This window comes from Aythya ferina (assembly GCF_964211825.1).
Source record: "Aythya ferina genome assembly, chromosome: 4".
In the NCBI taxonomy this organism is placed as follows: Eukaryota; Metazoa; Chordata; class Aves; order Anseriformes; family Anatidae; genus Aythya; species Aythya ferina.
Window position 1 is genome coordinate 9,720,030 of NC_140300.1, and position 25,088 is coordinate 9,745,117.

General features: G+C 39.1%; 2 protein-coding genes and 1 long non-coding RNA gene across 6 annotated transcripts in view; 2 read left to right on the plus strand and 1 right to left on the minus strand.

Annotated features, from left to right (window-relative positions):
* HTT (huntingtin) overlaps positions 1 to 15,836 on the plus strand; it is an 83,886-nt gene extending 68,050 nt beyond the window's left edge. For 2 of the 3 annotated variants that reach the window (XM_084518838.1, XM_084518839.1), the window contains 14 exons: positions 639 to 739; positions 1,435 to 1,589; positions 1,946 to 2,085; positions 2,273 to 2,355; positions 3,093 to 3,223; positions 3,421 to 3,550; positions 4,280 to 4,435; positions 5,864 to 6,054; positions 6,824 to 6,938; positions 7,164 to 7,377; positions 7,519 to 7,624; positions 8,920 to 9,082; positions 9,746 to 9,906; positions 10,767 to 15,836. In XM_084518838.1, coding sequence (XP_084374964.1) covers positions 639 to 739; positions 1,435 to 1,589; positions 1,946 to 2,085; positions 2,273 to 2,355; positions 3,093 to 3,223; positions 3,421 to 3,550; positions 4,280 to 4,435; positions 5,864 to 6,054; positions 6,824 to 6,938; positions 7,164 to 7,377; positions 7,519 to 7,624; positions 8,920 to 9,082; positions 9,746 to 9,906; positions 10,767 to 10,980 — 2,060 coding nt within the window. In that variant the 3' untranslated portion in view covers positions 10,981 to 15,836. Of the gene's footprint in view, positions 1 to 638; positions 740 to 1,418; positions 1,590 to 1,945; positions 2,086 to 2,272; positions 2,356 to 3,092; positions 3,224 to 3,420; positions 3,551 to 4,279; positions 4,436 to 5,863; positions 6,055 to 6,823; positions 6,939 to 7,163; positions 7,378 to 7,518; positions 7,625 to 8,919; positions 9,083 to 9,745; positions 9,907 to 10,766 lie in introns of those variants that run through there. The other variant, XM_084518840.1, reaches the window with a different exon arrangement.
* A 3,115-nt stretch (positions 15,837 to 18,951) lies between these two features.
* Positions 18,952 to 21,932, minus strand: LOC311436569. Its single transcript, XR_014692945.1, has 3 exons — positions 21,649 to 21,932; positions 21,404 to 21,525; positions 18,952 to 20,889 (listed from the first exon to the last, which is right to left on the minus strand). It is a non-coding gene; the product is annotated as an uncharacterized lncRNA (long non-coding RNA).
* A 687-nt stretch (positions 21,933 to 22,619) lies between these two features.
* MSANTD1 (Myb/SANT DNA binding domain containing 1) overlaps positions 22,620 to 25,088 on the plus strand; it is a 50,471-nt gene continuing 48,002 nt past the window's right edge. Inside the window, exons 1-2 of one of the 2 annotated variants that reach the window (XM_084517814.1) lie at positions 22,625 to 22,721; positions 23,236 to 24,249. In XM_084517814.1, the coding sequence (XP_084373940.1) occupies positions 24,105 to 24,249 (145 nt within the window). In that variant the 5' untranslated portion in view covers positions 22,625 to 22,721; positions 23,236 to 24,104. Of the gene's footprint in view, positions 24,250 to 25,088 lie in introns of both variants that reach the window. The other variant, XM_084517812.1, reaches the window with a different exon arrangement.

Sequence of the window (25,088 nt, forward strand, 5' to 3'; positions counted from 1 at the left end):
TACAAGTGTGTTTTTTATCTTGATCTACAGGTTAATTTTTGAATGACCTGTGGTGAAGTACTGTTTTTTATTTGAACACTATAAGGCCTAAGATGACATTTGCTTTTTTAATACTTCAGATATTATAAGTATAAACTGTGGAGTACTGTTAAAGAATCCTCTACGATATATTGCTAGAAATCAGTTTGGAAAAACTTTTCAGAAGTGCTTGAATTCTAATGGCCTGTTTCTAGGCAATTTGTTCTGCTTTTATGGCATGAAGATTTCTTGGATCATTATGGGATTTTCTGTGCCAGTCCTCACAGGAAAGAAAGTGCAGCTTTTGGATGCTTTTCTGTATTGTAAAATCATGGTAGATCTCATTGCTTTTAAAGTTGGATAGTCAAAATATCTAAATATATGTAAGAAATAACCTGAAGAGGACCACGTGGATAATACGTGGATAATACCCTTCTAAAGAATTCTTCACTTCCTAAAGCAGAACAGTTTAAATTCAAGCTATGGTGATTAGAAAAATGCTAAATTGAGTAGGAATAAGTATGAAATTGAATCTGTAGAAACAATGTGCTGCTTCTTTAATGCTGTTCTATGTTTAAGTTTGTATTAAGACGTGAATGGCTATCTGAGTGTTTCCTTAGGATGGATCAGCCGTACCCAGTTTGAGGAGACTTGGGCTACTTTGCTCGGTGTACTTGTAACTCAGCCTATCGTAATGGACCAAGAAGAGAGCCAACAAGAGGTAATGTCATTCACTGAATGTTTTTAAAATTAAAATTTAATTATAACAAAGAAAAAAATCCTTCTATTAATAAGCCTATCAAACAGAATATTAGTGACCAAAATTGAAAAATTACTTCTGTTTTTAGTTCCTTGTCTTTATGTCCCTGTGAGTTCAGACACCTCTATCAGTGCTGCTAAATACTGAATCTGTAGCATCTTGGTTTAGATGAATCATTAGAGCAACAAATGCATCTAGACAATGATATCCATAAAAATGCTGTTGAAAATTCATGATGAGGTTGAGTTTTATTCCTAAAAGAGATGTTAATAAAAACAGTTAATGTGAAAACACATCAGACAAGGATCCAACTCAGATTTGCTCTTATTTGATGATTTGTTTCAATAGGTAAACTACTGTGTAGATGCAAACAGGGAAGCTATACTTTTAAAACTTTGAAATGAACATTTTGAGGCTTTAATGCTGTTGGGATTAGAGAATGTGTGTAGAACTTCTGAGGTGGAAGGATATGTTTCTGCTAGTTGCAGTGCTTTTTGTGCATTTCTTATGTCAACCAAATTTCTGAATAGGAAGAAGTCTAGTTATCAGTCTTGCTGATAATACTTCAGTGGAAGGTAACAAACTAATACTCAGGGCTTTCAGGATTCTTTTTTTTTTTTTTTTCAAATTCAAATTACAGTAAGTTCATTTTACAGGAAGATACAGAGAGGACCCAAATTAATGTTCTTGCAGTACAAGCCATAACTTCCTTGGTGCTGAGTGCAATGACAATACCTGTTGCAGGCAATCCAGCAGTCAGCTGTTTGGAACAGCAGCCCCGCAACAAAGCTTTAAAAGCTTTGGACACAAGGTAATTTTTCGTTTACTCTAAAATGTGTTAATTTATACTTGTGATTAGTATGCAGTTATGATTAGCTTAATCTAGCAATAGCAAAAATGCGTTGACTGTTTTTTAACTAAGTGTATGTACAGGTAGATCTGTTTACAAAGAGTTCAAGTGGACTTAGCTTCACAAACCTGCTGAGTTAAAAGACAATAAAAGTATTATTTAGGCAACAGAATGCATCTCTAAACATTTCTCAGTTTTAGTATCCCTGATAATGAAAATAAGTATAGGTTTATTTTTATTGTAGAGCAAGTTAGTCAGACTTGAACAAAAATGTTAAAAGGAAAATCTGCTTAAATTAATTTCTTTTGGTCTTTCAGGTTTGGGAGGAAGCTAAGTGTTATCAGGGGAATTGTTGAACAAGAAATCCAAGCAATGGTATCTAAGAGAGATAATATTGCTACTCATCACTTATATCAAGCTTGGGACCCCGTTCCATCACTTTCTCCAGCTACTACAGGTAGCTTCTTTTGTAGGAGTTGGGGAGGAGTAGATTTCTATTACATTTTAAAAGTAGTCATGAATTTTTAGGAGTTTTTAGGATAAACTTTTAGGAGTTTGACACCATGTTTACAGAAAACTAAGCCATTTTAAGATCTATTTAGAAAAGCATATTTTAAAAACTTGCCTTCTGTTTTCTGTTACAGGTGCTCTTATCAGCCATGAAAAACTCTTACTGCAGATCAATACTGAACGAGAAATAGGAGATATGGACTACAAACTGGGACAGGTTTGTTAAAGTTTTAACTTTGAGCTTGACTTTTGTTGCATTTTCTTCTAATTTAGTGAAAACCCATTTAAGAAGCATTGCTTAGCATCAAATTTAAATTGAGGACTCTGATATTCAGAGTCGTGATTCCTCTCAGCACATTAATCTGTGTCTCAGAAAACTTTTGCTTTTGTGTATGAGGTCTACTCATGAGCTAGCTATTGAATTGTTCTGCTTCTCAGTCCCATGTTAAAGATCCCTTGTAGTATTAGATTCAACTTCTATTGGATTTTATTTTGCTATTGCAAGCATGCAGTTGTCCTTAGGAAAGGAAAAAAAAACACGCATGTAAAATAAGCACTGTTGTTTTAATCTTAATAAAAACCCTGCAGTAGATTTATTTAAACTTCATAAAGAAAAATTTGAATGAAGCATCCTTCTTCTTTATAGAGAAACTGAGTCACAGTACTTAACATCGTATTCTTTTCTAGTTTTAGCATCTGGCTGTATCCCATGCGTGTGCACTACTTTTAGCATCGCCTGTATTGTTGTACTGAGTTAGTTCAACTAAAATGTTGACAAAGGTTTAAAAAAATAATTAAGTGATGTGCAATTCATGTAAATGTTTGAGGCTCTGTGTTCATTGCTTGTAATTTAAATGAAAGATGCATTGGACTTGGATTTTTTTTTTTAAAGTTGATTATGAAGGTGTTGAATGATGGGTTTCTTTTCTGTTTGTTTTTTCTTCACGTTGCAAGGTCTCTATACACTCCATATGGTTAGGAAATAATATCACTCCATTGAGAGAAGAAGAATGGGGTGAGGATGAAGAAGATGAGAATGACGTACCTGCTCCTTCTTCACCACCAACCTCTCCTATTAACACCAGGTGTCTTATTTGTCTGTCCTTTGACTTATCAGTCAGCTTTTCTCTCTTCATTCGGAGTTCAATAAAGCAGCTTTATAAATTGGATGCTGGTTGAAAATATGAGATAATTTTTACTATTTGTGTTTTTTATTTCGAACTAAGCATTTTGGTAGAACTTAAGAACAGCCATTTTAACTCCGGCTTTTTGTGCTTTGCAGGAAGCATCGGGCTGGTGTAGATATACATTCTTGTTCTCAGTTCTTGCTTGAACTGTATAGTCAATGGATACTGCCATCAAACCCTAGCAAGAGAACACCAGTCATTTTGATTAGTGAAGTGGTGCGATCAGTAAGTCTAAAATATTGTTCCGATTAATAATTGAGTATATGTAACCAAAGGTTCAGAGTGAATAAGTGTTTGTCTTTTAATATGTAAGAAACACTGTTTTTCTTCCTTGGCAGTGGTATGGTATGGGTAGTGCAGAAACATAACTTGCACAGCTATAACATAACACTTTAACTATATAAATATCTGGATTGTGTATTCTACTACTATGTTACAAACACTTTATTGTCATATGACAGTCCTGTAATTGACTATTTGCAAAAAGTAGACTTCAGGATTTTGCTTATCCTATCTTCGTAAGAAAATGACAAAAACAGTGTATTAAAGGACTAAAGTGACTATTGAAGTATACAGGCAAGACTAAATAATGTCTCTGATAAGCATTATGCACTAATAACTAAAATACTTCGATGAAGCTGTCATTGTGAGAGAGTATGTGCTGTATGTTTTGGGGTGTTTTAATATGTTCATTCGTTTTCCAGAATCACTAGTGGATTTGTTTTTGTAAACCTTTTTTTGGGGAAAAAAAAAAACAAAAAACAAAAAACAAAAAAACACTGGGAGTGGGATAGGTGGCGGAATTCTGCTCAAGTTAACAATTGTTATTCCAAACGTTTGAGTTGATGTTTGTATTGAATAGGTCAGTTGAAGAATATTTGCTGACAACTGTAAGAGTCAATTTTTGCGAGCTGCTAATGGGCTTTTTTGTATTTGATTTTAATTTGTGTATAGCTTCTGGCAGTATCAGACTTATTTACAGAAAGGAATCAGTTTGAGATGATGTACACTACATTGACGGAATTGCGAAAGGTGCATCCATCAGAAGATGAGATTCTTGTACAGTATTTGATACCAGCCACTTGTAAAGCTGCTGCTGTTCTAGGAATGGTAAGAAATTTTCGTGGAAACTTATTGCAAAATTACGAGCCTCTAGGGATTAGAACATCCTAAGTTACTAGTCCTTCATCTCTGCTGCAGAATCTGTCAGTTCTGTTGTCTTTTTTTTCCCTTGTAAGAGACTGGGACAGTGCACAAAATGAATACTTAACTTGATAGTCATGAATCCCTTTTCTTTCCCTTGCTCTTGTTTTACCTCCGTTGTGGTCACCCCAAATTTAGGGAAAGGAAGTTAATGCAAGTTTGCATGAATTTAACTATGTAGATAAGGGAGGATTAGTATCTTCCAGTAGACATTTCAGAGTGGGACTATTTATGAAAAAAAGCTAACATTTCTATAACTGTTGAGACTAACATAAACTGTATGGATAACAGTGTTAAGAAAGGTTTTGAAAGACTTAGGGGTAGGACTTGCAGTAGCTTTTGCAGCAGCATCAGTAAAAGGGAAGTCTTTGCAAGAGATGCCAAACTTAGCAGAACAGCTTCAGAGATCAGCTTGTTCTGACTAAGCTCTAATTACCCACTCAGTGAGATAGTAGCACTTGCTCAAAAGCAAACAGATGAATATTTTGCTTAGTGGGAGAAAAATGAAAGGGGGGCTGAGTCCACTAAGAGTTGCTTGTTGTCCTGTGGTCAGTCATGTTGAAAATTTGCTTAAAGAGAGCAACTCTAGGGAAAAAGAACAGGTGGAGCACATGCTGTAAAACTGACCTGTGTCTTAGATAATTCATGAGTGCAAGAATAAGGTAAAGCAATTTCTCTCAAATGTTTAGCATAAACTTTAAGAAAAATAAGATTTTGCTTTTCAAATCTAACTCATTTTAGGGTCGTTTTTGCATGTTCTTGTGGGCTTATTGAACTTTGTTAATGGGGGGTAAAGTATCTGATGCCAGATTAATGTTTGAAGGTTAAACGCAGGGGTGATGGATAGAAGGATGTACAGAACAAATAAATGGAGCACTGTACTGATAGTTGAGTGGATGGGAGACTGTTCTTTTGCACACAGCCTATAGGCATCTACCAGCCAGTGCAATACAGAAGTGTCCTTTGTTGTGTAGTTGGAAAGACAGAAAATCCTGACTATCCAAGTCCTATATGTAAATGATCCCTAATATCACATATAGTTTACCATGTGTATCTTGGCTTTGGTTTTAAATTATGGGATGACTTGTTTTAGCTGTAAAAAGTTAACTTGATCACCTTGTGGTGTCAGTTTACTAGTGAATCTGCAAGTTACCTCTTATCAGATATATTAATCTTGTGTGATAGATTCAAAGTACTGTTATAAGCTCGCCTCTGTTTTATGCCAATCTTGCATAAATTATTAGCAATCTGATTTTTTTTTAGCAATTTTCCCCAAGTATTTCCAAGTAACAGGACCACCAGTATTGACTTTAATAATTATTTTGGGTATATTAGGATAAAGCTGTGGCTGAACCAGTAAGTCGACTGCTGGAATCCACTCTAAGAAGTACCCACATGCCAAGTCGAATTGGAGCTCTGCATGGAATTCTTTATATCCTTGAGTGTGACTTGCTTGATGAGACAGCGAAGCAGCTCATTCCAATTATCAGTGATTATTTGCTCTCCAATTTGAGAGGAGTGGCACAGTAAGATTTTTTTTTTCCCTTTCCATCATCTCCTTCATTTAAAACAACAAAACCTCCCCTGTTTTACATTCAGTGAAAGAATACATGTGTAGAAATAAACTGGCTTATTTTAGCCTGGCTCTTAAAAACTAAGAAAAAAAGAAAACTTTATTAAGATTTTTAGGGTTGCCTTGTTGGAACTTGAAAAACTAGCTTCTCTTGCAGTGTTACTGTTTCTACTTCTGACTGGAACTGTTGCATGCTTGTGTGAACAAAAAGACTTACTGTTGTTGCATAAAACAACTTAAGTTTTGTCAGTTTCATTGAAACCTTGGAGATGAATTGGAGCCAATTTTATGTTTGATTTACAAAAGTAAAAAGGTATTTGAGGGTAGATAAACAGAAAGCTCTCATTTTTTTTCTTTGGTAAATTGTGTTCCCTAAACCTTACCTTATTCTTCTTTTAAAAGGCATACTCTTTGAATGAGACTTGCAGGATCAGTAATGAATGATGTTTTTCTTCTAGACAAGTCAAGCAATGTTGGCTTGTAACTATACAGCTGAAAAAAATTAGGGAAATGTTAGGCCAGCTTTCCATGAAAACCAGTGCTCCCGTATAGCATGTGGCAGTTTTGTGCAAATCACTTGGTGATACTTTGTGTAATTTAAAAATTGCATAAATTTCACGTGGAAAAAATACCTGGTGTTTCTAAGGCTTGTTTGTATTGTCTCTGTTCATGACATAGGCAACTTTGATGTAAGTGACAACTTTGTTTTCGCTTATTTACAGTTGTGTGAATGTCCATAACCAACAGCACATCTTAGTAATGTGTGCAGCTGCGTTCTATTTGATAGAGAATTATCCACTTGATGTAGGTCCTGAATTCTCTGCAGGAATTATACAGGTATGTGGTAATGCCCCCCATCAAAGGTGATCATGTAACCCAGGATATTTATAACAGAGATATTTAACGGTTTATTTTTTGTAATAAAGGTTTTTGTTTCACCAGGCTTTCTTAATACAGTGGTCTTTGATGCAGTTCCTCACATGCTAGCTATAACGTTATGCTGCTAGAAGATGACCTAAATGCACCTCAGAAACAACTAGCTGGCTTTTTTTTTTATTTCAGATGTGTGGAGTCATGGTGTCTGGAAGTGACGAATCAACGCCATCCATTATTTATCATTGTGTACTGAGAGGATTGGAACGACTCCTCCTTTCAGAGCAACTTTCTAGGCTGGATAGTGAATCTCTCGTTAAACTGAGTGTTGACAGAGTGAATGTGCAGAGCCCCCACAGAGCGATGGCAGCACTTGGGTTGATGCTGACTTGCATGTACACAGGTATTTACTTATTTTTATACCTTTGATGTGCTGAGAGCTGTTAGCTTACTGACAGTGCTATTTCTTCAATTGTTTTTGCTACTAAGGATAAAAAGGTCTTATTTTGGCATTCACATTTTGTAACAAATTATCTTGTTTTAGGAAAGGAAAAAATCAGCCCCAGTCGTTCCACAGATGCAAATCCTGCAGCCCCTGACAGTGAATCTGTGATTGTGGCTATGGAACGTGTGTCTGTCCTTTTTGATAGGTGAGAGGATAAAACGTGATAAAATGTGTCATGAGGGAAATGATTGTTTGGCACTGTCTTGTCACTTCTCTGTTTGACAGATCTAATACTTAATGATATTTTTCTGCTTACCACAGCTTAAAATTGATGCTTCTAGTATATGCAGTAACACTGATGGAATTGCTGAATGCAGCACAAATGTACAGGAATGTAAATGGAAAACAGACCTGTTCTAACTGATACTCTGTTTCACAAACCATAATACTTTATAAATGTATTTCCAGCTCCCTTCAGGTCGAACTCTTGAGTGCTTTTCAGGATGTCTTCTGCATAATCAAGGATATAAATCCAATTTACAGGAACTAATCTTTGAAATCAGCCTGAAGAGTTTAAAACATCTTTTCCCCTTCCCCCCCAAGTGTTGCTCTTTTCAAGGCTGTTAAGTAATTGCAGTGGAAGGGTACAGTAAAATTTCTGTATTCGCATGGAAGTTATTTAATGGAAGTATTTCAAACCCCCCTGTTCTGATCTGACAATCTCAAGCTGTGTTAAGTGAGCATAACATGTTAGATTTTACGTAGTAGTTTGTAGGACAATGATTTATATTTTTTTTTAAGTGTTCAGTGTTTTTTCCATAAAACTGGATGAGGGTTTCAGTTCTGCTCTCAGTGAGAACAGAGCTAGAACTGTGCCTGATTACTTGTGAAAATATCACTCCTAAGAGTTAGCAAAACGAACGACGAATATAGAAGCAGAAAATATGATTGTTCCCTACAACAGTTATTAACTTGATCTTGACACATCAACAGATGCAGCCATTATTAGGAAGATTTCTCAATCAGTGTTCATTAAATAAAATTGTCCTTAAAGTGAAATAGCTTTCCTCCTCTGTATGGTGCAGCTTGCTTTTCCTCTGTGATATATTGGTCATTCTGGTGTTGAATGAAAGTGATGCAAAGATGTTACGAATGGAAAGCAAGGTTCTGCTTATGAATAGTCTTTTCTCTATTAACTAGCATTAGTGATTTCCCTGTCATTTTTGTTCTTGTTTAGCCTTTTCAATTTTTCTGTTGTGAAATCATGTCTCTAAATCAATTAGAGAGGTTCAAAAGTATGTGCTATTTGAGAGGGGGAAAAACAAAAAAGGGAGTCTGGTTGAGGGAATGACTCCTAATTATTTCTAATAGCTTTGGTAGGCTAGTTTTGCTATATTGTTAGTGTAAGATTAGGAAATGTCTTGAATTATTGCAATTAAATTGAAAAATAACAAGATATTTACTGGAATTAAATCATAAAATCTTGTTTATTATTTTTAGGATCAGGAAGGGATTTCCTTTTGAAGCTAGAGTAGTGGCCCGGATCCTTCCACAGTTCCTGGATGACTTTTTCCCCCCACAAGACGTAATGAATAAAGTTATTGGAGAATTTTTATCCAATCAGCAGCCTTATCCGCAATTTATGGCAACAGTAGTTTATAAGGTAATGTTTGTTTTTTTGTTTTTTTTTCCTTAAATGTTTCAGAGGACTTCTAAATAAGTGACAGGCCTTCAGTAGTGGAATATAATGGGCAACTATAATTTTTGTTAGATCTAATAAACTGTTCAACGGTGACTGAGGTGTGCTACTGTGAGCTTTGAGTTCTGGGGGAAATGGAGGGCTAGAATCACCTTCATAAGGAAAAATAAAGAGAAAATTAATAGTAGAGATTCTGCTGCTCAGGTTCTTCAGATCTCAGAGAGCCATCCTAGGTCATCTGGGCTTACAAACTCAGCCAAGCTTCTGTAGACTTGGGCTTCTGTGTATCTTGCTCTTCAGCACCTACTTACTGGACTCATGCATCACTTAGAATGTGGTGTACACATGCACTCTTGTCTATTAAAAATAGAGACACAAAGCAAGTCTTGTGTTTTATGTATGCTCACTTCAGTTTGGCACAGATGTCATGAGTCCAGTTGGATCCTGGCTGACTCTTTGCAGAATCGCTTTGTCTATGCATTGCATTCTTAATACTCAGAATTATGTCCAGTCATCCAGGTTGTGAATGTCAGAGCTTTCTAGCTGAGGAAAACCTTTTCAAGAGAAAACAAACTCTTTCTTGTCTTTCTGCCATGTCTTTATTCCTGTGTGAAATATTCTTTGCAGGTGTTCCAGACACTACATACTACTGGACAGTCCTCAATGGTCCGTGACTGGGTGATGCTGTCTCTCTCTAATTTCACACAAAGAACACCAGTGGCAATGGCCATGTGGAGTCTTTCCTGTTTTTTTGTCAGTGCTTCCACCAGTCAATGGATTTCAGCGATGTATCCTAAACAGAATGAATGTGTGCCACATAGCAGTAAATGTGATTTTGTAAAGCGCATTGGTAGCCTTGGAGGGTAGTAAAAACACACATTTAATACACCAAAACAAACAGGCTTATTGTAGCTAGTTGTGATATTTATCACTTTGTGCTTTTGGTGCCTGAGGTTTCAGGAAAAAAAAGAATTTCTGATTAGGTGGTAAGAATGCAGTTACCTAAAACTACTGTGTGAAGTTCTGTTCCTTGTGACTATGCAAAGTGATTGGGAAGTTCCATACTTTGAGAGACTTTGAAAAAGCTTCACTGGGTATCTTTGGATATCTTCAAAAGCTTTGTCCTGTATCCCTTCTACAAGATAAAATAATACATATATATATATATATATATATATATATATATATATATATTATATATATTACATATTATATATTAATATTATATATCATATATTAATATTATATATTATATATTATATATTAATATAATATATATATAGAGAGAGAGAGAGAAATAAGGACCAGGCAAAAGGGTAGCCATGTGTCGTCATTTTAAATTTCCTAATGACTCCTCATCTCAGCAGTGCTCTTTGGTTACAGGCAGTCCATACTGTAGTTCTGACTGCATTGTTTCTTCCATTGGATAAAGAAGGAAGAGTTCTGCTAGGTTAAAAGGAGTTTGAGAATAAGAAATTGTGTGAAGATAAACTGCTGCTACAGAAATTCTATTTCTTCATTGAGTACTACATGACAATATTTTATACAACGTGGTTGGTGAACTCGGATGTAATTTTGTTGGAGAACGGTGTTTAAGCTAGTACATCATGACCAATTTCTGTCATTATGACCTTAACATATATCTCAGTCTTCCACATATTATCAGCAGAATGGGAAAACTGGAGCAAGTGGATGTTAACATCTTCTGTCTGGTGGCCATAGACTTCTACCGACATCAGATAGATGAAGAATTAGACCGGAGGGCCTTTCAGTCAGTGTTTGAGGTGGTAGCATCACCAGGAACGCCGTATCATCGCCTACTAACTTGTTTGCAAAATGTCCACAAGGTCACAGCATGTTGAACGTCCTGATGCATATTGGAATTGCATGACTAGTGTTGGAATCTGATACGAATTGTGGGGAATGCAAGACGGAGAAATGTCTGGGGTTGCATTTGTGATAAACATGGCCAGTTTTTACTTCCAGAATGCATGGAGAAGTGCTCTGCAGCACTGGAAATCACCTGAAAAGCATAGTGTACTTTTTGTTGTTGTTGTCATCAACACCAAGCACCTGTGGGTGGGAAGATTTAAGGGATGTTTGGGACTAACCTGAGACAGATTTACTAACTGTAAAATATGAGCAAGTACTATGTGCAAAGTAACTGATAGTACTCTTCTTCCTAATGTTCAGCTGAAGTCACTGTGTTGCAGCTGGTAAGAAACTGACAGAACCACTCTATTATTGCAAGCTGCAGTCATTAGAAAACTTCATAGTTTTACGTACTTGTATATACTGTTGTGTAGTACAGACTAGAAATTGTTTCGCAATGTCTCTCCCAAACAAGGAAAAGAGAAAATGGCTTTCATGAGTTACACTTCCAGCATGTAATTCCTCTCTGGACTTTCTTATACCCTGTGGTGTATGTGTTGGTGGTATCGGAGATGTAGTGCACATACGTAACCACACTTTTTTTCTTTTTTCTTCTCAGGATTTAAAATTTGAGTACGGTATATCAGTAAAAGAAATTTTAACTTAAATATTTCTATTTCTATATCATGTACAGTATGTAAAATTGTAAGATGTGTGATGCATGAGCTGTGCTGTAATTTGAGATGAACAGAAGCCACGCTACTGAATGTTTTGACATCTGTATTGTCCTCATTTTTATTCTTGTGCTCAAATTTATGTTCCTTTTGAAAATCCATCTTAATGTACAGATTACATCTTGTTTTGCATCTCATTTTTTTCTTAAAGTGCTTTAAAACTGGAATATGTTGATTTAATTTCTCTTGAGAGACTGTATTAAGGAGGTGTTCTTGTGGTCCACTTGTAGCTTCTTTTCAATTCCTTTATTTTTAGATGTAATGGTGAAAGAGAGGACTAGTTATTTTGGATCAGCCTTTTGTATACTTAAGAAACTGCTCTTATCTGCTGCACAGCGTTTTAAGAGACAACAGTGCAAGCTCCCCAGTAGTCAATAACCATTTGACATTTCCTAAATGAGACCATGGAGTCATCTCGATTCGAACCACTCTTACTTTAAACAAATCTATGCTAGCAATTGAGAATCGGAAGGCTGCTGTGGTCTACTTTGGGACTGGCTAAGGTGTTAGATTACACAACCTCTTTTATTACCTGTTGTATACGTAATGCTTTAGACACATAGTACACATATCCATGAATTTTAGAACACTCCACAGGGCCAGATTTACCTTTTGCTTACCACACAGGGAACCCCATTGATTCGTAAGCATTACACAGGGAAAATCTAGCATAGCCTTTGTCTTTAGTTATATTTCCTTTAATTCTTGACTTATAGAAAAATGATAGCTGGGTTCTCAGTCATGTCCTATATTTAACCTCTCTTCATTTTATTATCACACCTTTTGGTGACACTTGGAAAAACAAGATAGTGTTGTCAGGAGGAGCATGTACTTGTATGTATTTCTGTATATAATGTATATGTTGAAATTATACACATGACAACATTTAATGTATACAGATGTGTATATTTGTATTTATTAAACCCATGTATTTAAACTAATTCCAATTTAGACCAAAAATTGTTGCTTCTGCCCATTAATTGATTTAAAAGGAATTGTCCACTGGTGTCACTTCCTCTTAGGTAGACAAAAACTGATGACATGGGCAGTAGAAACAACTGTAGACATTGCTGTATTTAGCTCTCTACAAATCTTACTATCTGGAGCAATTATTTCTGCCCTTAGTTGGGTTACTCTTTTTTCTTGGGCCACAGCACTGTGGTGATTTTTAAAAGAAACTGAACACGAGTTCAGAAAAAGGTTTAATAAATAGATACTGTTTGAAAGTTTTGAGTTACATTGGAAATTGTCATAATTCTGATAGGAGACTGATTCGAGGCAGTGAGATATAATGCCCTGTGCTTTCATTAAGGGTAGTATAGATCACTCTTCCCTTTTGTAACCACCAATAATCGTTTTGTACTGTAAACCCCCCCACAAGTCAGTTTTTGTATGATATATAGTTTAAGTGAAGATATTTTTGTAAGCTATTTTCCAAAATTTAAAATAGATTTTAATATATTTTTTAAGCATCAGGTTAGTCATATCCTCACCAACAGTATACGTTGTGTTACAAACTGTTAAATTCTTCATAATTTTAAGCTCCTCATGATTAACACAGACTAGTTGGTTACTTTACCTTGGCATAATGGGAGCTAGTCCCTGTATGAAACGTTCCAAACCAACCCATTTGGGACTTGCCATAAAATCTTTCCAACCACTGAAAGGAGTACAGTGAGCATCTGATGTGACAAAGCCCCTTTTCCTCAAACGGCCTTTAAGCAAATACTTGCGATACCCAGTTCTAGGTGAGCTTTAGAGCCGATGCAGTCAGTTCTAACCTCGCAAGGATTCCCTGCTAGTAATAACTCCCTTTTGTTTTAACCTCTCTTGGAGATTTGTCCTAGTATACCTCCTGAACCGTGTTTCCAAAGTGTCTAAAGAACAGCACCTCCTCTTAGAAATTCCCAGTGACCTGTAGGGAATGTAACTTAAGGGTCTTCCTAGTGTGGAAACGCACACCTGTAGTGCTTCAAATCTAGCATTTCACCTGCCGCATGCTTTTCTGTCTACTTCTTGTTGCTTTCCTCACTCTCCCTTTTCTGTGAGTGAAATCCTACTTAAAATTACTCCTGCCTGTTTCTAGTGACAAGAGCCAATAGATCTGTGGTGGGGACTGCAGCAGCAGAACGAAACAGCAGAACAAGGGCCACTAAGAAATACTGGTGTTGGGTTTAAAGAGGGAAAAAAACAAAACAAACAAACAAAAAAAAAACAACAAAAAAACCCACAACTACAAGCACTTGTCCCTTGAGATTGATTTAAGGCGAAGCTTTATTTCACAGACTGCTTTTAACTTGCTGTAGACAGCAAGCTACTTCTGAAAACTGGGCTGTTCCGTTTTTCATTTGTTTGGCCTTAAGACTTGCACTTGCTGTGCTGGCTAACCAAAGCAAAGAAATCCTTCAATGTGCTCTGTACTGAAACCAACTTATTTACACCCATACAAGATTAGACATACAGTGTAAATGGGAGCATACTTGAGAAAAAGACTCAGTGAAAAGACAGATGAATGTTTAAGATGTCATTAACAGTTGAGATTTTAAAGAATCTACTCAATCCACCATGTGTCCCTCCTTTAAGAGCTTTGTATACTAGCCCACTTTCTACAAGCTTTTGGGCCAGCTACTCCCTATTCCATTAAAGCTGGGTTTTATTCAGCATGCCCCATCCCTTGCACTGACTGCAAGAGGAGCTGGAAATTACAAAACATTATAAATCAGTTCTTACTGGGGGCATTTGAAGTAGTCTCTTTACTACTTATGCTCTTTGCCAGTTGAAACTGAATGTGAATTTATTTAAATCTCTTGATTATACACTCAAATGTCATTTCTTCCCTAAAGCATTTAGTAAACGATTGTGTTTTACTTTTGCTTTGGTAGGAATGGCTTCTCAGTACCAAGAAGTTGCTTGTTGCCTAAAAGACATTAGCTATCCTTAAACATGAGCAGGTATTGATCAAACGAAGTGGGGAATGAGTGTAACCTTTTGGGTTGAAAGTAATTTGTTGATACTGAGTAGTTTTGCCTTAAGAGCATTCTGTCTTGCCATTCCCCTTTTTAAATGGCTGTTAACTTTATTTACCAGATAAGGAGGTTGTGTCAGAAACACTGCAAAGACAGTTCTCCAAGAGCAGCAGACCTCTTTTTTTTTGTCTTACAGTTTTGTGGAGCTGTCATTTATGCTTCCTAAATTTATGCTAAGCATTTCTGCTTCCTAAAATAAAAGAAAATTTTAGGGTATAATGAGCAATAAATATAGCAATAAGCAGTCTAATTAAATTTGGTCATTCAGGATCTTACCCAGTGGTTGAAAGGGATGGGGTGGGAGTAAAAAGGGGACTGGTTCAAGTACATCCATTGCATAAAGCAGACTTTTTCATGTACAATCCCAACTAAATTTTGCACTAATGATAGAAATCAACTATGTGACAATGGTAGGTGCTTTGCTCTTTTATTTTTAAAACAACTTTGGTTGAAAGGATGCAATTGGTGAAAGTTATAAAGGAGCAAAGTACTTTTGTAGTTTTTAGATAGCTTCCTTCTTTTAAAGTCAAAAAAAAAAAAAAAAAGCTGCTGTAAGAACTAGAGTAAGCGATGTAGCAAAATTATGGTAAGTTCAATATGCTAATCTTACCTAATGCTGAGATTTCAGGTGAACTCTTTGTGCATGCTACCTTGAAGTATCCATTGAAAATCTTGAGAATCCCACAGCCATACCCAGGAGAGCTTCTACAGTATGTCAAGTTTAGCTGTGTTCACATTAACTGGGTATAAATGCTGCAGAGCATTCGTGACGCATGCGCTGCTTTTTGTCATGTGCATTTTGTGTGAGCTTATCATTCACATCAGTCTGTGTGTGCATACCATCGAGTCGGATCAACCTGACGAAGGACAAGGTAAAGGCATGTGATGCGCAGCACCCGGTGGTGTTGTCTTGTTTAGCTTGAGGGCAATGAGAAGCAAATGCTTGGAGCCCCGACCCAAAAAGCAATTGTACTCAAAGTAAAAAGAAAGCATATAATTTTAGATGTATGTTTAAGTTTTAAAAAAATGCTGAAAATACTGCAATTTGAAACTAAAAGAGAAAATAAAATATAACTATTGCTGTAAGACACTTTTCTCTGTTTATTTGAAAAGAAAAAAAAAAGGCTTGATGTATTCTCACTGTGTATCTTTTCCCTTGCATCTCTCCTTTTCAGCAGCTATCAAATATGGAATATTTTAAAAATATGTAGGAATACTTGAACCATCTGCAGCTGCAGGTACGCTTCACAGTCACCGAGCTGTTTGCAATAAACAGAAAAGTATCGCAGTCGAGCTTCTAATTGTATCCAATAGTCGTGCTTGCCAAACTTCTCTAAGACTTGGAGATCATAAAATGCAAAATTCAAGTGTACAGCTGTATTTCTGAATGAGCTTTTTTTTTTTTTTTTTTTTTTTTTTTTTTTTTTTTTTTTTTATCTGCAGCAGTCCTTTGGGGGAGGTAATGTTACACAGGGGAAGGAAGGGTTTAACTTGCCTAAGCTTGGTTTCCCAGCTGGTAGGCTTTCTGTTGGGCTTGCATCTTGGAGGCAATTTCTGGGTGGTCCTGCTGCCGCACGCTGGCGGATCCCTCGCAGTACTCAGCTCTTCAGAGACATCTTGTTTTGATTAACTTCGCAGCGCTTGGCTCTTCTTTGGAGATGCTGGAATAAGCTTTAAAGTAGTAGCTTAATGTACCGAACACGTGCTGGTTCCATTCTTAGTCAAAATACTCTTACATGTTTTTCCCTTGTCAATGTTGGTACCTGGTAGCAAATGATCGGCTGCTTTCATCACCTCTTAGTTTAGCTGTGGAGTCAAGAAATAAAACTGGACTGTGATAAGTTTTTTTTTCCTCTTTTTTTTTGGTCTTTGTATTTTTTTTCACTCAGAGAACAGTTTAATTTTTGAGAAGACTAACCAAAGATGAATTACCATACGCAGGAAGATGAAGCATTGCGCTTCTTGGAAGAGTAGAACTTTTTCATTTACTGTAACTTTCCAACTTTCCCCACTACCTCACCCACCCAGCCTCTGTCCAGGTTTGTCTCTTTCAGTCGGTGCAGCTATTGGAGTATTGCAGCCATCACTGTGGAATTGGCTTGGCTCCGCCCCAGTAATAAGCCCAAAAGCTTTGATTGCATGTAGAGTTATACCATAATTATACCATGACTTTTGCATAACTGTTTGAAGAGATGAAAAGATTTGTAACTTCTAGGATTGTTAAAGTGTTGGGAGTAAAACATGAATAAGTTTATACAGTGTATGGAGTATCTTCTTAGCCAAACCTCTTGTTCTTCTGCTGTACCCATAATGCTGCCTTAATTTTGTTTCTGTTCTTTCCCATGGCATATACATCCAAGTTAGAGCAGCATAATCCTCACCCCAGGTGCTGTTTTCAGATCCTTCAAGTTGCAAATGTCATGGGTAGATTTTGATCGGGTGCAACCTGATGGTTTCACCTCATTATTTACATTCTGGAGTTCTTTCAGCCAGGCTGCGGTGTTTGGGCTCCAAGCAAAACGCAGCCCTGAGGGCTGGGCTTGACTATGCCACAGAAGCCTCCCTACAGAGTTGTGCCAGGTTGAGTTAAAACTTCTGAATAGTGTGTTTTTGCTAATCTAGCTCATCTTGAATTACGTGTCCTGTAAAACTTCTAATTCAGCTCGATGTTTCCCTAATTTGACGTGTCCCCAAATGAGGATCTCTTCTTCTCCTGTCTTTTCCTCGAGGAAGGGGAGCCAACTGGGCTTTCATCACTATCTTGCTTTCAACTTGCTCTAAAATAGAAGTAAGTGCCTCGTCATCCAGTGGAAATGCAAGCGGAAAGCTTGTGAACACTTCTTTTCTTGATATGTCTTGTTAATGTTGACATTTCAAATACCACCTTTGGCACTTGTGTTAACATCTATGAAAATAACACAATTCATCTCTAAACTTTAGTTTCAGGCAAGCTGGGACAGATAGGCTTTTAACTGTACTTTGTTCATACTCCGAAGATTTTTCTTTGCCTTTATAACTGCTTCAAACTAATAATTTTCAGTTTATACTGAAAGTTGATCCTGGAGAACCGGGAGGTATTTTTTAAGCACTTTTGAGGCATTTGATCCTTACGGCTCTTGGCAACGTGGCTTGGGGTCAGCCCTTCTCCTCCCCCTATCTTTCCTCTGTCTTGACCCCTAGAATAAATATTTCACCAGGCTAATGCTGTAAATTAAACATTTTGTCATCAATAGAGTGGTACAAGACTGAACAACAAAAGATAAAGAGTGATCCAACGTACCCAGAGGTTATGAAGGAATTATGGAGCCTGAAGAAGCAAGTCTCTGGAAGGGGGTGAATACATCTGCAGCTTTTCAGTGCTTACTGTGTTAACCTAAGAAGATGTTCAGATGTTTCTTAATCAGGACACAAATCAAATGTTTTCACGAGTGACACTTCTATCTATATTTTTGCTTCTTTACTGCTTTCTTAGCTCTCTCTAATCTCACTAAAGCGGTGTGCTTATGTACTGCACTTTCTCAAACGTGAGCTTGTGGATGATGCCGGTTTCCATTGCAGCCTGATCTGATAACGTCAGAAATGTGAGAAACGGGAGCCGGCAGCTGGGAAACCTGCAGGCAGCACCAACAGCGAAAGTGAAAGGAAGCTGCTGCTGCTTCAGGAAACATTGCGTGGGACCGAGTTACGTTATCAATGGTACGGCAGAAGCTGAGGTTGTGCTGACAGGTTGTTTTTCCAATTCTACCATCGGCCTGCTGGGGCCTTTGAGGGCACCCCTTCATGGGAAAAGTGCAGCAGATTTGAGCTGATTTCTCTCAGATGACTGCTTTAAGCAAACCTAAGTTTCTTGGATCAGAAAAATCCGACCGGCGCGTTGTACCTGTGGAACGAATTAACGGTGGTGCCGGTGGAATGCTGCAAGAAGTCACGCCGAGCTCTCGGGTTGCACTTGAAAAGATTGCTAGGCCATATGTACGGCTGAAAATATGAGGAACTCAATTTGTTGCAGTGAGATTTATGGTGTTTAAGGTTCTTTTGCATTTTTGCTGATGGGCTGAATACCATCAAAGTAGTTATTAATTATTCACTTTTTGGTGAGGTCTGGCTCCCCTTTGCATACACCGCTTTTGTTCTCGGTTTGACTACATTAACTCTAGATGAAACGTAAATGCCAATCCTGAATTAATGATGGTTAACTGTATTGTTCTCTGTAGCTTTATTTCATGAAAAAATCTCAGAATAGGAGAGCAAATTTGATTATTGCTTCATGTGTAGTCCGTCATGCTTTTGTGACTATAAAATCTCAGAGACAGGGTAATTTTGGAAGCTGAGTGCCATAAAAAAGAGTTTACCCCTAAATGGGATATTTTGAAGAGAGTTTCAAAGCTTGTCATGAAAGGTGGGCATTCATTCAAATGAAAGTGATTGAAGAGTTGACGTTTTTAGCAAGACTGAAAAAGAGGTGGTGATGAGGGTCACCTGACATTCTTTTTTCCTTGTACTTTTTAGAGAAAAGCATCAATATATATTGAAGGAAAAAAATATATAAAACCAATCCCTACCCTCAAGTAATTAAATGGTCTGTTGCTGTCTGTTGGATATCATTACTTCTCCTGCATTCAGCTTTCACGCGGATAGAAATGATCAGGACCGTTTGGGGACCTCAGAGATGAGCGGGCCTCGAGCCCAAGCAGCTGTGGGACACCCAAGGACAGGGAGGCACTGGTGGCACTGCCAGGGGCATGGCAGGACAGAGCCAGGCTGACAGCTCCTAGGCTGCTGAGAGCCCTCAAGGTGAAGAGGGGTCAGGAAATGGCTCTGTGCCATCTGGCTGCAAGCTACAAGCCAGGGACAAAGGGCTGGTAGGGAGAGGTGGCTCACAGAGTGCTTCAGTAGCTTCGTTATGAGGCATGTGCTGGGTCCTGCTCATTCTGCTTCTTGGTACCTTATTCTTCATCTTCTCTGGCTGTGTATTCTGCCTGAAGATGTTCCCTGAGTGTTTTTTCCATTTTGCTCCCAGCTTTCGCATTTGGTTTTCTCTGGCTGATGGGTATTTACAGAGCAGCAAGGAAAGGAAAAGCGTTTTTAAATCGTCGAGCTGTGACAGCAACGCTAAGGAAGGTTGCAGAACCTGAAACTGCTTCTGAATAGTGTTTTTTACACTTATAATTAGACTTTAACTTCTGTTCCTTTATATTGTATTATAAAAGGAATAAATAGTTTATTTGTGCTTTGAACTACAGTTTTCCCTGTAAATTACTACTCCAGAGTCAGCCAGAACCATCTTTCTTCTTTCTGTACTGCTGCCTTTCATCTAACTAAGTTAAGCAAGTGTGGTTTTTTCCCTCCTGACAACCATGAAAGTAATTTTTTTCTGTTTTTTCTTTCCTTTTTTTTTTCTTCCTAGTTATGGTTGCATCCACTTTTATTGCTGCACTTTCTCTAGGGACAGTTTGATGTTTTGAGTTTTCAAAGGTAATATTCTTGCATTATTTTGTTTCTCAATCACATTCCAGAAAGTCACTTTCCTGAAAAGCTGTTATTTTGAGTTATAACACTGTGATGTTCAGGCTGCTCAACATTGTTTTATCACAGACTGGTTGTTTCTGGATTTGTACACTGACCTATTTTTACAATATTTTGTATATATGTATGTATGGAGATCAGTTGTAAAAACTGGCATAGGACAGCTTATTCCTAAAGACTTCAGTTGGGTAACACTTAGCAACCTTGCTGTCAGGTAAATCATTAGGAAAGAGCTTTGGTAGGATGAAGACAGCTCCTGTCCACAGTGCTTTTTGGGAAAGGGATGGTTCCTCAGTTCTGTGATATGATTTGGTCTTGGCCAGTCCTTGAACTTTTTCTCTCTCAGCCCCTGTAGATACAGTCATCCAAGGGCTGAACACAGCCCTGAGAGCAGTTTTCTCCATGCAGTGCTCTCTGTTTCCCTCTTCCCTCCATACCATCCACTCTTACAGCTCCGTTCATCTCCGTTATCTCCCTTTTTTTTTCCGCTGCCTACCTGACAGACAAGGAGGGTTGCAGCCTCTGGCTGGTGTCCACGTTGGTGACAACCCCTGAACTGCAGCTGAGGCGAGAGGGAACCTAGAGCAGAGGATGTTCAGGTATTTAAGGAGACCTGGAAGCATAAAAGGAGGAAGAGGCTTCACCTGGTGAAGGCGAGGGAAAGATCAAGGGCAAGGGGGTGGAGAAAGTCAAGTTTGGAGCTGATGGAGAGGCCAGGGACACAAAGTCCAGCTCCTTTCTTAAAGCAGGCCAGCCAGAGCAGGCTGCTGGCTCATGGTTAACCTGTTCGCCAGGGCCCCAGCTCTCCTCCTGCAAAGCTGCTTTCCAGCCAGGCAGCCCCAGCACATACTCACGTGTGAGATGAATCCTCTGCAGGTGCACGACATTGTTGAACTTCAGGAGGTACCGCCTGGTGCATCAGCCACCTTACCCAGTTTGTATCATCTGAAAACTTGCTGAGGGTGCCCCATCACCCAAGTCAGTACTGAAGTTGCTGAGCAGTTCTGGGCATAGTGTTAACCCCTGGGAGGGACTGGGATCCCCTTGGTGTGTCTGATGACAACCCAAAACCAAAGATCAGAACAAAAGTTTTCTGTGCTACCTTAAGTATTCACTTGTATGCTGACCTAATGCTGCTGGACAATATGATGAGACACATCCATGAGCATCCTTTTCCTCCTGTCTTCCCAGTTGTGTAAGGATTTGGGGTCTGGGAAGTCTCCAGACACCAACTGCAGCACAAGTCAGGCTATATCCAAATAAAATAATAATAATAAAAAATGTAAAGAACTTATCATGAGCCTTTGCACGTGTTTTATTAGAATAATTTTGCAGCCATCCCTTCTCCACCAAGCATGGCACTAGGTCCTACCTGAGCTTTGGTTCTTCCTTGCCTGCACGCCAGCACAGCTGCTGCCTTTCAGATGTGGGGAGGGAGCTGCTGCTGCTGGGGGACCCCTCCTGGCAGACAAAAACCTCGATTCGCAGCAAGGCTCTGAAGTGATCTCTCCCCCTCGCAAAGGCTTTTGTAGCTTTTTCACTTGACTTTGAGCACTCCTTTCCTCTCCCGATGCTTAGCTTTGACTTTCTTCTCCTTATCTGTCGCTGGAGAGTAATTGCCGCTTTCATGAGGACCTTGCTTTAACCTTGAGCAGCGGTTCCTGTGGCACCTGATGTGCATTATGTACTATATATACTGATGAAAGAGCGAGGTACAGTCCTAATGTCTTCCTTGAAGTTTTCTTTTTCTAATCGGTTTCAAGGACTCCTTTCAGATGGGACCTGAAAGCTTTCCCAATTATTATGAAACTCCTTGTGATTTTTTTTTTACTTGAAATGCAGACTTATATTTAGAATAGCAGGGCAAAAAAGCAATCACTGTCTTAACGGGCTGAAGCAGCAACACCCAAGCTGTTATCAGCTGCTGTTAGCTGCCCTTTGGTTCATGTTTAAATGCCAAAGGGGTGTAAGCACCTTTATTGGGTGCTTACAGAGCCTTTAATTGTGATGGATGCCCATGTACCTTCTGCACTGTGTTTGTTTGTTTTCCCAGTATGGGATATCGTGCAGGAGAGAGGCAGAAGTGTTTGAGAACACTGATGGGGAGGGCTGCAACTGGACTGTGTGCTGGAGAGGGAGGGCTCTCATTTTGGGGCTTGGCTAAGGAGAGGAGCGTGTTCAGTCAAAAGAATAAAACTGCAGGGCTGCTCCTCAGCTGCTGCCTTTTTGTGCCTGTGCCAGTGGCAGGAACGAGCTGGCTGCGGCAGGTGGATGCCATCAGAAATGAAGAATCACTCTGTGGGCAGAGGGGATGGCGAGGGCTCCTGGGCTCTCTGCCTTGGCTGGACGTGTATGGAAAGAAAGGGGCGCAGAAGCTGGGCTTTATTCAGCTTACAGGAGGAAAACTACAACACTGCCAGACATGAATAAAAAAGGAAAAGCAAAGTAAGAGTAGATGGGTATTACATTAAGGGTAATGAGCAATATGCTTTCTCTAGCAAGATTAGGACAGGAGCAAGAGAAGACTTGCCAAGATAAGGTAAAATGCTATTTTTGAAAAATGAAGGAAAAAACTGCTCTAATGAGGTTTCATAGGAAAAGTATTGATAAGTGTTACCGAGAATCAGGAAAAATTATAGCTCATTACATGGCCAAGCTGCACACAATGGCTGATGCTCACCTGTCTTCAAAGATGGACTCCGTAATGCTTAGTAATGGGAACAAAAAGAAGCAGAGTGAGGATGCTGGAGGGGAATCAAATGTTTTGTAAGCTGGTTCACCTCTGTGGGGCTTCCTGGCAGACCCTGGCTGCGTTTCTACAGGTGTCATTTGGGCAGATGGGGAGCCCCAGCGGTCACATTGAGCAAGGCCATTGCTGTACTGAGCCCACCAAGTGCGAAGCAGGGTGCTTGGCTCTGCCTCAGCACTGCACAAATGCAGTTGTTCCTTATTTTTGTAGGGCATGGGCACAGACAACTTTCTTCTGCTCAGATTATAATGCACAGATGCTCCTGTCCATCTCCCAGAGCCTGCAGGACATATGTAAAGCTTCTGCAAAGGAAGTATGCAAGCAAGGAGAATTTGAGAGCTAGCTCAGAGACGTAATGAGAAACAGATTGAAAAATCCACCAGTGCTTGTGCAGAGGCAAGATGCAAAGAAGAGGAGACAAAAAGCAATGAGAAGTTTAATGTTCTGCAAACTGTAATAAAAGCTATCACAGCAAAGTCAGCAGACAAGGAAAACACGTGAAGATGTTAAGCACTGCACGGAGACCCAAGCAGTGACTTGGGCAATGAGGTTTTGCAGGTATGGCTGGCAGCAACACTTCTGCAACTTGCACTCCTCAGTGCAGTGATGTGGGGCTACGGAGGATTCCTCAATGTGATGTGGGAGAAAAGAGGAAGCTCAATGCAACCACACCAAATGAAAAATGAACAATGGTGTTATTGTGGTACAGACGGGACAAAGTAAATGGTATGCAGGGGTTTTGGAAAAGCAGGTATGCCTGGACTACAGGTCACACAGAAAGCACAGAACTACTCAATGCAGGTGAAAGCTGAAACCTACCCATATAAAACTGTGTACAAATTGTTTAGGTAACAGATACACCAACAAACCAAACCCAAATAATTCATGGAATAGGGAAAACAGCCTCATGGACTTACTAGTTCCTTTAGGCTGAAAGTTCCCTTAGTCCTCACCCATGGGATACAACAGCTGTATTTGGCTACCAAAAACTTAAATGCAAAGGGAAGGAAGCAGCAGAGAGAAACTGAGATACAGCTTGGAGGGCACAGAGCCAAGGTGGCAGCAGTGAGTGGAGTTTGATGCAAGTCCTCCAGGGAACCCCAGGACTTTCCTGTGAAAGTCGCCTTGAGCCAGGGCCAAAGGCTTCAACAAAGGAGAGACTTCTGCTCCTGATACTTTTTATTTTTTCTTTTATTTTTCCTTGCCAGAAGAAAAAGAGGACTGGTAAGTGATCTAAGATTAAAGGTACAGTGTTGCAATTTGAGGGTATTATGTCAGTTGTGAGAGATCAGCCTATGAATTAGAACAAAATAAGTTCAGAGGCATTACTAGGAAACCCATTAATAGAAAACCCAGAAATAATCCTGATAAACCCATGAACGTTTGCCAAGCAAAAGAAATTCCCCAGTGCGTATGAAAACATAGAGACAGCAGGCAGTGCTGTGAGCATGATAAAAAATTAAAACCATTACAAGCCAGAGACCTGGGGCAGTGTGTCCTGTGGAGCTAAAAGACTGATCCCCAGGGAGCTGCAATGCAAGCCAGGCAGCAGCTCTGTTTGGAGGGGGTGGGGGAGAAGAGGTAAAAATGTGTAACAGATGATGCTAGTTTGCAAGCAGGTGTGTGGTGTGAGCCAGGAGAGGAGGGACAGCATGGAGGAATCCTTCATGGGGGGAGGTGATACCGCTGCAGCAGGGGATCATCAGCCTGAAAGGGGAACTGAGCTCCTGTTGAGCTGGATGCTGCGTGTGAGGCAGTGTGAAGCTGGGCATACTGAAAGAGAATCACAGCCAGGGGAAGGTAAACAGACGAAATTCAGGGTTAGAGCTGTACATTTATCCCTGCTGAGGGAAGAAGTGAACTCAGCGTATGTAATGAGTTGGGAATAGCACATGGTTGTTAAGACGTTAAAAGACTGTATCTCGCCCTCCTGAATTGATAGGAAAGCAAAGCGATTGCTGTGTTTGGGAAGAAAGGAGATCGCTCAGCAATGCAGCAAAAAGTATCCAGAGAACCCAATTTTGCTGTGTTTTCCCCAGAGGCTGAAAATGTGGTCAGTGGGC